Below are 12,406 nucleotides of genomic sequence, written 5' to 3'. Positions count from 1 at the left end.
ATGGCTTAATCTCAGATTTGTCTATTTTTAGAATCAATAACCGAAGCCACAGAATTAACATTTTCAATGACAAAGCATTTGAGGTATATCCCTAACAGCCCAAAACTTAATAGAAATTTGCAGTCCTTTTAATCTAATACATAAACCATACTCCATGTTCTCCCAATGTGTGCATGATATATAGCAACAAGGTATCAAATAATGCATTCTCAAAGTTAATACTTGGCTTCAAATGATTCACTTACAAAACAATACTTAAGAAGAGGAGAGTGTACAACTGAATGAAAATGTTACGCCAATTTACTAATTCAAATTTTCACCATGCATAAATTAGAAAATATTGGTCAATTATTCTATCATGAAAAGCTCTTTCAAAATTGATATTTGTTTAGAAACTGGGACATTCTCATAAGAGAGATGCAAAGGAATAAAATAATACCATCCAAATTCAAATAAAACTAATACACACAGTTGGGACTAACTTAGTACATAGATTTATGCTAAATTCCAAAGAAACTGTGGGAGATGCCGCAACAGTAACTTTTAACGGAGTCATCCGCTAATGCGCATTTCAATGTAACATTTTCAGAGTGTAAAAATCATTCGCCTTGACTGGGATTAGCCAGTCAAGTTGAATGATTTTTACACTCTGAAAATGTTGCATTGAGATTTATGCTAGATAAAATTATGAAAATTTCAGCAACACGAGGTCTTGAGGAAATATGTCAAAGGTGAAGAATTTTCAACTTTAATTTAATCCAGTTTAACCTATCTTTGGCAAAAGTTAAAACTGTTTATCACTTGGTACTAATATTGTATCATATCACCTAACATCTGCAAACATTGAAATAATATGCCCCTCCCTCAGTTTTATCACTGCATGAAGAATTGGCAAATAATAAATTTATCTTTGAAAATCTGAGATTCTGTACTTGTCAAGGAAATAGGGTGTACAGTAGCAGCAGCATTAATTGAATGACATGCAAATACTACCCAGCACTCAAGGAGGGCATAAATGGTTAAATACCAATTTTTTTGTACATACATAATATAAACATGCACAAATAAAATTGTTACCGGTGTGACTTGGTGGAAAATCTTCATATTGAAATTTAAAAATAACCAACTTGGCTTTTCCACATAGAAATTTTCTATGTGGAAAAGCAAAGTTGGTTATTTTTCAATTTCAATATTAACATGTATATCCAGCAGCCTTTCTACCATGGCGTTTTTTTTATATTCCTGCATGTCTCACAACTCAGTTATAGACCATTGAATTATGCACTTCCAATACCAATTATAACAGTTTTGTATTAGAGGGATACTGTGGTACATAACATGGTATTATAATGGACCACTCATTCCCTTGGACCCTCCTTTTTCCAGATCATTGGGATTATTTATGAAACTACTGAGGCTAATAGGTGTCTAACTGTGGTACAGCTATATTTTCCATTTGTTATTTTTATATCTAGTAATATTTTCCAGGGTTAATTTTCCTTTGATGCATCCTGTAAGTTTATTGTCTCCAATTTTTGGTAAGAAATTATTTTTAATTACATGTAATACATAAGAGTAGGTAACTGAAAAATTTTTCCAACAAAATTTTATACTGCAATCAACTTTTAATAATTTCATTATAACAAATGACATCTTAATCTAGCATTTATATACTGATTAACATGACTTTTTGGGCAATGAGAGCTTTTCATTCCTTCCTCAATCATATCCAATCAACATTGTATCATGGTTAAGTATAACATGAGTAAAAAGTATTTGGCTAAAGATTTTGCAGTATGCATGAATACATGCAATGAACTAAATTTCACTCCATACCCATCGAATGATTATTGTGCAGGGTAGCCAATGCTATCAATGTTGTGAAAACAGAAAAAGTTACATAAAAGAAAGTTACATAAATATATATACAGAAAAAAATTACTGCAGCTTTAAAACCGTAGGTGTACTACTGTCAAATATTTTTCAGCATTGTAAATGGTAATAAAGCCAATTTAGTAATTAAAAATGTCACCCACTACTATAAAACATAAGCTATTCTCTGAAGATTATTAAATGCATCCAATCTCTTAAATTTAAAATGATATAGAAGTCTAAATTCTTTTTTATGCATGGACCACCCAAACAATTTTGAGATGGTATATGTTCCAAAGTTGGACATGGTTGGTTACCTAGTAGTAAGATTACATCCCACAACTGATCAAAGGGTCTGGCTATAACCCTGGGTGATACCTTTTGACAACTAGAATTCAAGTTGTGTGATTATCTGATTTACTAGAACTTTATGAGGAATCAAGTGATGTAACAGGAGAAAGAATAAGTCCCATACCCTGTACACATGAATTTCACATCTTAAGGCTTAGTTAAGAGTGAGATCTACCATCACCCATCAACAACTTTAGGGCTGATTACTGTGGAAGTAATATGTCATTTGCATGAAGAAAATAAGAGTAACACAGTTATCGGTGTCTTTAAAAAATGAATTATTACTCTGAAACCAATCAAAGTAATAAGTTTACAATTAGTTCTCATTTAAGAATAATAAGTACATGATGAATAAGATGTACACATACTTCAATGAATGATAGAGAGTAAAAGAAGTTATTCCTTATAGGCAAGAAGATTTTAAAATACGACAATTTTAATTACTTAATGAATTTACTGGTAATTAAAATAATGGTGACTGAAAGCCAGCACATGGCAGAAAATGTATTGAAATTTTTCACTGCAATTGCATATATTTCAATGGTATATTTTTTAGGATGCCAATGCAGTAAAGGCAGTGGTTAAAATATACTTCCATAAAAACTTTATAAAAATATATCTTGATCGATGATATACCTGGAAAAACAATTCTCCCCAATTGTGCAAAATGCACCTAAATATGCAATATCATTAAATGACACAAACTGAAAAAATGTGATTTATGCAACTTAATAACATTATTAACAAAAAAATGCCCAAATAGAGTAGTTTCAGGCATGACCTGGTGGAATTTGAACATATTAAAGGAGAGATAGCAATAATTTCCCATAAGATAAGTTTAATAGTATGACTAGGTTTCCATGTTCTACACTATCTTCAGGTCTGAAGATGATGTGTTACATCGAAATCCAGTCATACTATTAAACTTATCTAGTGAAAAATTTTTACTATCTTTTATTTTTCAAAAGTAAAAGTAATAAGAAATTATTATTATGAATCATGCTATAAATTCCACTATAGCTAAAATATGTGAATTTTACATGAGTAATATGCAAGAATATAAGTTTTATTTTCACTGCATATATAATTTTCCCAAAATTTGTGTCTTTCTTCCAAACAAAATGAGGATATATCCAACTGTTCCAGCTCATTTAGGAAAACATCAGCAAGTCTGACTTGCTTGCCTATTGCCATTTTTCTCCTAGATTAGGCCTGTTCAAAATGCAATTAGAAAAGTATGACTGAGTTAGTGCTTAAGAGTCAGTGTCTCAGTTTGCTCATTGTAACAGACCAACTTTTGCGGTAGCTAACCACTATTCCAAGATTTCGAAGCAGATTTTAGATACAATGCTAATCTCATAAAACAGAAGACACATTTCAAAGTGTAAGTGAAGGCACGGGCTCTACTTTTATTTGACTTTTTATACGTGTGAAACACCATCTATTTGTAATAGCATTCAAAAGATTAGCCCTTATGTCCAATACTGTCAGCCATTTTGGCTGTCATCCTTTCAGAAAGCAGTTAAAGTTTAACTCACACATTTAGTCACTTAAATAATATATATTTGAAGAGATTATCAAATATAAACGATTCTCACATCACACATGACATGATGAAAATGATGTGGTATTCTGCCCGCGATTTAAGAGGCATGGCTGTTCTTTAAAAGTGACCTCTGTTCTCTGCCTGCCGGATATCTCTAATGGCCTCTGGGCCATCTGTGACCGCAATCAGCCTATTCTGTCCTTTAGTAAGGTTATGCATGGGCCAAACCACCCAAATTAATGCGACACTCGCACCCAACGTCTTGAACCCATAGGTAGTCTTCAGCTGGCAGCCACATTATGCAGCAGACTATCTACTACACTAGCACAGTTTATTGAGAAGGAATGAATTCATTAAAACTAATGGGTACAGATTACTTTCAAACACCCAGATAAGGAAAAAATTTAATGAAAGAGCATAAAATTGCATTAATGTAACTAAATAATTAATAAGAGGAAAGGGGGAATGAATGATTAACATGGACAATACAGATATTTACTCAACCAGAAAAATGTTTCATACTGATGAACCCAATTCCTTCTCATAGTTCATATTGCACGTTTAAGCTTGTTTTCATGCATCCGTCTTTACATGCGTTTTCTAGGCAGTAGTGTATTGAAATTATACCCCATTTGCCTGTCTGCAGCATTGGCAGAAAGAAATGCAAGATGATGATGACCCATGCACTGTGTGTTTCGGCTGGAGATAAACTAAATGATGGACAGCAAGCGACAGGTTTGAGAGATAACTATGGCACTGCACCATGGGGTAAAAGTTGAAAGATAAGAAAATCTGGTCGCTTCACAATTTGCAGTGGCAATCTACATCCTTATTAGCTGCACAGTCTGCAGCAATCAACTACACACATTTCAAAAATGACAATTACAACTCGGGAATCAGTTCTTTTGAATGAAATTCTCAAACCACAAAATATTTTATGCACCTCCCTGAAGTACCATTTAGGAAAACAAGAAAATACCTGCTATAAATGAGGAATAACAACAATCTGACACTGTAAAATTCACATATCTTGAGAACTGCACTCTTTAACAATAGTATATGTAATAAAATTGAAAACCATATCATGATCATTCATTGGTATCAAAACTTAGTAAAAGAAAAGCACTAACTCAGTACTTGAAAAGTCACTATAATTGAAATTTTATATCCTTTAAAAATTTAAGTCACAGTTATTTCATTTTCTTTTCTTATTTTTTGAGCAACTTGCTAAGTAATTTCCCCTATCCCTGTGGAGTTACAAAACAGTTTGAGAGCACTATCGATTGTATTTGTGGCTTCTTTGGATGCATAATGAGGCAAGGCTATCTAGTATTTTACAAGTTAATTTATACAAAAACAATCATATAATTATCTACAAACTGATAATGAAGTTCAAGCATATTCCTGTCCCTCAAAATAGAAAATGCATTCATAAAGCTAATGCTTTCCACTCTAATTTCTTGAAAATTAACGAGGCATTAAAGGGGAAAATTAAAGGCATTTTTCGGTATCTCTAAATCATCAAGCACCTTTACCTCAGGACTACCAATTTTTAATACTCACAAAATGGAAGAAGGGAGTTATGTTCATAAAAATTCCCAATAACAAGCCAAAGAATAACTCTTATTGTTTATCATCCCTTCCAGAAATAAAAAATTTAAAATTTTTTATTTCTGGAAACCAATTTTTAATACTCACAAAATGGAAGAAGGGAGTTATGTTCATAAAAATTCCCAATAACAAGCCAAAGAATAACTCTTATTGTTTATCATCCCTTCCAGAAATAAAAAAATGGCATTAGAAGCAGAATAATGACCAAGTAAAATCAGAATGAGCTCAAAAATGTAAACTATATCAAGTGATGAACAAATACATTAATAGATCAATTTTATACATATATCAATAACAAGTATTGATTAAAACATGGAGTGGTGATTGTAACATTTCTCATTTTAATATTTTCTGAAACTTTAAATGTAATATTCACAAAAATATGAACAATTAAATTATGTTAAAATGGATTTTCACCCATCATTCAATTGATATCCATAGTTTGGCATAATTTTTATGAAATAACTATTTATGTAGCATGGCAGTAATACATTAAGAATCTTCTGAAAGCATTCACCATTGAAAATGCTTCGACATAAATACCCTAGGGTACTATTGTACTTTAGTTTTCATCAGATTCCTCATTCAGGTCTCAAAATCCCTGATTTTGACCACACCACAAATAAAGTGAATTCAACTACACTTTCAATGAGGTTTCTGAAGTATTCCCACAGAAAAACAGACTGGGGAAAAACTAAAAATATTGGCACAAAAATTATTATCGTAATATGGTTCGTAAAATAAAATGAATTTCCTCCGTAGTGTTTTCCATGATAAATTTCACAGTGAGATGGCAAGGTATAAAAAACTCTTCAAATTAAATATATCAATCATATAAAAAAGAAATATACAACACTACAACTAAAATGTGATCAACCTTATAATAAAATGAAATATTGCAAAAATTAACCTCCTTGGTATATGACCACCAAACAAACAACAGAAGTTGAAATCAGGTAATCCATAATTACAAAATGATCTATGCTAATGTGAACCATTTGCAAAATCATCATGACTTGCATTGATAAATATGTTTAAAACATCAGCCTCAAATATTGTAAATGCCAAATTTACTTGCACCACTGATGCATTATTTTTCTTCATCAATCAGATATGAAGCTAGGGTTCTACCAATCTAGAGTTAGCCAAAAGATTTTTCATTCAAAATTAATGACAATAATATTTTTAACAAGGTGTAACATGCGCATATTTAAAATCATGGAATTTATAATTCACATGCATGTATATGAATTATTAACATAAATAAAATCTCTCCTGAACAAAGCATTAAATTAAGTTTTAAAAATATAGAAATGCCACTAGGGAAAGAAAGTTAGTACTTAAAAGAGATTTGATCTTTCACTATGACCTTCTCTCAGATGCAGTATGACGAGAAAATTGGATAGTAACAAGGTTAACCCAATTAGGGTTAAACAAAAATGTCATCTTTCTCACACACATAAATGTGTTTCTGGAGATTCTCTGAGAGAGAGGTAGGCATGACCAACAAAGCATCTTCTTACTCATCAGTGGCAAGAATTATCATCTTAAAATAAAACTGGGAAGGACATTCATTTTATCCTGTTATAACAAAAGCAATTAAAAGCAATTGTATGCCTCACATCTTTTGAAAACTATCAAACAAATTCATAAAAATGTTACTCTTGATAAGAGTATCGTAAATCTAGTAACTGAGACAATGTATTAAGGATGGGTACATGATTTCCTCAAATAGTCAAAGCATATGGAATGCTTGTACATACATGACTGATTAAAATGATATACTTTCATAAATTAAAAAAATTATAAGCTCAATTATGAATAAGAAATTCACATGCACAACTAAAACAAAATAATGAGTGTACACTCTGATATATTAATGTGTAATCACATGATACACAGTGGTAATGAATATGAGCATGACAAAACAGCAATTGTCACATGCAACTTTTGGAATGCAGAAAATTATCAGTGAAGGGGGTAGGGACAGCTCTAAGTTTCAAGGGAAGTAAAAGAAAATCAACAGCAAACACTTATGCTCAAATGAGAACCCTATAAAACAACATTAAAAGGATATACTTCACAACAGAATCTCTAATTAAATGGTTGTTAGTTTGCAGAGACAAACTGCAACTGGGTACAAGCTAATGAGTAGTTACATTTAAGGAAAAGCAATGGCAATAAAAAGATAAGTGGAAAACTTTAGAACTCTGTTTAAGAATTTCAGATCAAACCAGTGACATTTCACGAAACTGGTTTAGTTATCAAACCGAAACAACATGGCAGAGTACCTCTGCTGAGTAATATTTGTTTTTAATTCAGCACCAGAGAATGAAATGAAACATTTAATCTATGCATTTTAAAGCACGACATTAACTTTGAAATTGCCACACTTTTAACAAAATTTGCAATTAAGTTTAATATGCATTTAACTTTGCATAAAATAGTTGTGAACCTTGAAAGTAGCTGTAATAGTCATGCAAGTGCATTCAAATGAAATGATTGAGCAGAAGTCATTTTGTAATATAAAATTATTACAATCAAAGAGTAAGTTTACGTCTAAAAAAAGTAGATAAAACAGATACAGAAAAATTATTAACAGGGCATTTTGTTTTGTGAAAGCATCAAGTGGAATGACTAAAAGCTACTTTCATTAGTAATTTTGGCAATGATAAACTGCTAAAATTTTCGTACCACAACAGAATTCCAAGGTAATATGAAGTAACCTTATTCCCAAGAACACAATCCCAAATCTCTACATTTTCTATCAGAACACTATTCCAGAAGTTACACACAAGAGGAAAGTTTGCAATTACTACCTTATAGATCAAATTAAACACTGAAGGCTGTTGCTACATCTGACTTAAATATTTCAATGACATTTGTTTTTCAGGCAGACATTTCAGGGTCACTTTTTAGTATTCTTTCTGCAGTATTTACATTAAATGCATTCCAATACTACACATAAGGGCCAAATGTTATCCTGAATTGTGACATAGCTATATGCATAGGAAGTTGGGATAATAGTTGGGAAAAATTAAATGTAAGTTCAAAGATTAAGTTAATATAAAAAACTTTTAGCAATTCAAATTACTAATGAACACCTTCAATTATCTGTGCAAAACATACGACATTCCATAAAACTCCATGTGTGGTGACATCCATAACTCTTTCAAGGATTACAGTTAACCAAAAATATCTTTCACAACCAAGGAAAAATCTTTCCTACAGTTCAATAGCAATAGGCAAGAAAAATAATGCAGATAAGAGGGTTGCTTAGTTAACAACGGAATTCTTTAGACCTCAGCATGAAGAAAATATTCTGCCTCCAAAGTTTTGAATCTTTGGCTAGTTTGAAGCAGCACAACTTTTGACACTAGGTGTACCTGTGATTAATCAACATAGTCCATAACTGATATGCATAGTAAGAGGAGTAAAAAGAGTATATTCTCACTGAAAATGTGCCCATTAAACTTTGAAGAAATATCAATGAAAATGCTGAGGATAAGAGCACTGTCATTGAGTGGGTGAAGTGAATGGCTGGGTGAAAACTGTGAATACGAACCAAATATTTTATATTACTTTCTAGGCAACTCTCATTATCATATAACAAACTTCAATTATAGATTGTTTCTAAAAATAATATACAGAAAGCCTAATGAAAACTTTTACGTGCTCTAAAAAGAAAACTTGGTTGTACACAATGCTGTGCGTAAATTGTCATAAATGAGCACTGACATATGTGATTTAAAATAATCCAGTTTTCCATGACACTAAAATAAGTCGATGACATTATTTGATATGATCCATTATCTATTTTCACCAATGCAGAAAAAAATATATTAAACTATGAAATGCAACAATTTCCATCCTTTATTTGGTGAAAGCTTCATTCATATCAGTTAATAAATAAATGATTTGTAAAAAATCAGCAGCTGTCATTCAAACCAACAACCATAATTACTAGAGTTCCAATGGCATTTATTGGAAATAAAATTCACCAAGAAACATGACCCACCTTTTGAATTTTCACAGATGATGATTAAAAACTGATCACCTTTCTGTATAACCATTCAAGAATGTTAATGGAAGTTACTGTTTTGCTTCCAATTTATTCCTTTCGACAAACTAATTGACAAAAATTGATATTATTTTAGCTTTTGTAGACTGATGAATGATATCTAAAAATGTAAATGAAAGTATGAAAATAATTAATGGCCAACAATGAAGAAGGTGAACAAACCACAGAATAACTTAAAACATTAAATTAAGTGCTTTAAAGACACAAGCCCCATATTCTTTGAATAGAAGGAAATCAAGTGTCCCTGCAGCAGGGCACTGGAGTTTTTTTTGGCTTTCCTTTAGGGTGAAGGCACATTTATGTCCAAAGTAGAATATGGCATTTAACATTAAGATTATGGTCATGATGCCAAGGTTCACATAAAAGCTCAAATTTCAAATGATTGAACATGCAACAATACAAACCAAATAACAATTATTTCTATTCTCATGAAACAGAGTGACCACATTATTGAATTTCCTTAAAAATACCTATCAATATAGGTCACAAAATAATTATAAATAATGTAAAACATGTACCTCAATCAATACTCATTCAATATCCCTTCATAATAAAACTTGATCCATGAGCAGTACATACACTTAAACCCATACTGGGTAGGCACTCAAGCCTTTGATGAGAGACTCCTATGTTTTTCTTTTGCAATTTCAATTACTATATACATCAATCCACCCAATTCCTGGACAAACATATGGTCTCAATCATCAAACGAATTTTGATATATTGTCACACAATGCTCCAATTCAATGACTATATTTATGTGGATACAAGCTTACAATGCATTTAAAATTCCTTTGGAAAATGCATATAACTGGAGAATAACATTTATAGGAATAAAAAACCTTCAGCTCAATGAAATGGTGACTGAAGTCAGAACTAATGCTTTTGTCCAAATGGAATTCCCAACCCCTTACCATTCACAGCAAACTCTTGAGCAGTCTTTTAAGTTTACTACCAAACTACCAAAGGAATCTGCAAAAAAATAATTATTAAATTAATTCAGTTGAAGGTAGTTGAAACTCCATTGGCTACTCCTATAATACACTGCAGTATTTGAAAGAATATTTCATAATTTAGCATGCATATGATTCTTAGCACATTTTATCTGGATTCTAGATCTAGTTCATTATTTTTTGTTCCTTGAAATGCCATTAGAAAATCACAGTTCAAGAGGATACAACAGTGGTACTGACTAAGCACTCATCTGGATATAAAGGGATCCAGGTTGGGATCTCAGTTCAGGTGAATGAATTTTGCAGTCGAATCCTCATTTTTATCTTTAGCATAAGGAAAAACATGGAAATAATAGTCTAATGAAAGATGTCAAAACTCCTGCTGAAGATTTGCTGCTATTGTCATAATTATGTGCACTTGTGCCATTGAAATTGAATTCAGTTTAAAATCTTTATACTTCTACCCCAATTAGAGAAGTTAAGAAGTTACTTTCCTCTTTATACACACATCATTTGAGCTCATCTGAAAGGCGATACAAAGAAGGTGGATTTACAAAATTTTTATTGTTACAATGGATATAAGCATTTATATGCAACCAAAAGTAAGACTAGACTACAAAAGAACCAGAAAATCTGTTCACAGCCATGAATGTCACTTCAATTTACAAGTATTTCAATTTTAAAAAGGCAAATAGGTGTTAATAAAGATTCATTTTCTGCATGAAATGTTAACATTTATTTGAAAGGAAAGTAGGATTTCTTGTTTCTTGGGAGGATGTATAATTTTATGATACCACCAAAAATGAAAGCACTTGGTCAAATCAACCTCAAGACCAAATGCTACCAAAAACAAGATTGATAGGACACTAGACCAAATCAATCTTGAACCTCGGGACCAGTGGCTTCCACAGTTGGGGACACAGCAGGGGTTATTAATGGGCATTTATATGCTCTGCTTAGAAAACTATTGCTTCCATTTCTTCCCGTGCCTTAACCTTTTCTCACTTTGCTACTATTTTGATATCAGCAGTGAGAAAAAGTTGTTTACACCACAACCAAAAGGAATATAAATGGACAGAATGTAGCATGGATGTCATCATAATACTTCTTAAAAACCTGGAGCAATGTAAGTGACCTTATTATTAAGTTCAAAATGACAAGAAGGGAATGCTCCTTTTTTTTAATGCATAAAAAACAGTTTTTTAATATGTATACGTTTTCTCTGTTTCACCGAAGAGTAAGTCTAATCCATATTAGCAAACACCTCATATTTAAAATGAACTACAAGGAGAATGAGGGAGTATCCATAAAAGTTTACCATATATATTTTTGTAACTATATAATAGTAGTAATGATAAAAGTTAGAGATGTCATTAGGAATGATTCCCTCCAGTATTCCACTATATCAAATACAATTGAATCAATTAATAAAAGTCCATAACAAAATTTCACTATCGTCTGATCCTACGGATACCAATAAATAGCACACCATGAACCAAACTGACAAAAAATGTACATACCTTCAACACAGTTAGTCACCTACGATAGGATCTTTATCTCCCACAAGATACAAAAACTGAAATGCAATTGCAAGTAGACTGCTACCCAGGAGATCTCCCATAGCCGTGAGGTACGGTATTGCAGAATTGTCAGGATCAATTTTATTCTTCCACATCCAATGAATCATTATGTAGGCCGAATACAGTAAGATAGCAACCTAAAAAACAGGATTACACTTAATTAAGTAATATTCAGATCACAAAAGGGCAAAAATTATTCTTTGAAAGTGAAAACTCTAATATTGGTTGACACACACAATAACCATGAACAAAACTAATTGTAACCATACTTCAAAAGTGACCCATTTTTCTGTGTGTCCAGTTATAAGAGCCATTTGGTGAATCAGAATATAATACGGAAAATAAACTACAGTCAAACCCCATTTTTGCTTTAAGAGAATTAATGTTTTTTCATAATTTACAACATTTTTAC

General features: G+C 31.7%; 1 protein-coding gene across 4 annotated transcripts in view; it reads right to left on the bottom strand.

The window, feature by feature from the left end:
* Positions 1–5,737: 5,737 nt before the first annotated feature.
* The window catches only part of LOC139685734 (solute carrier family 41 member 1-like), a 134,622-nt gene continuing 127,953 nt past the window's right edge, over positions 5,738–12,406 (bottom strand). For all 4 annotated transcript variants that reach the window (XM_071582781.1, XM_071582784.1, XM_071582782.1 and 1 more), the window contains exons 9-10: positions 11,935–12,131; positions 5,738–10,433 (exon numbers count right to left, since the gene is read on the bottom strand). In XM_071582781.1, coding sequence (XP_071438882.1) covers positions 11,946–12,131 — 186 coding nt within the window. In that variant the 3' untranslated portion in view covers positions 5,738–10,433; positions 11,935–11,945. The remainder of the gene's footprint in view (positions 10,434–11,934; positions 12,132–12,406) is intronic.

The sequence above is a fragment of the Hetaerina americana genome, unplaced genomic scaffold (genome assembly GCF_022747635.1).
Source record: "Hetaerina americana unplaced genomic scaffold, ioHetAmer1.1.p SCAF_12, whole genome shotgun sequence".
Lineage (NCBI taxonomy): Eukaryota > Metazoa > Arthropoda > Insecta > Odonata > Calopterygidae > Hetaerina > Hetaerina americana.
The sequence above is the reverse complement of the archived record's forward strand: the minus strand, read 5'-3'. Positions and strand labels throughout refer to the sequence as shown.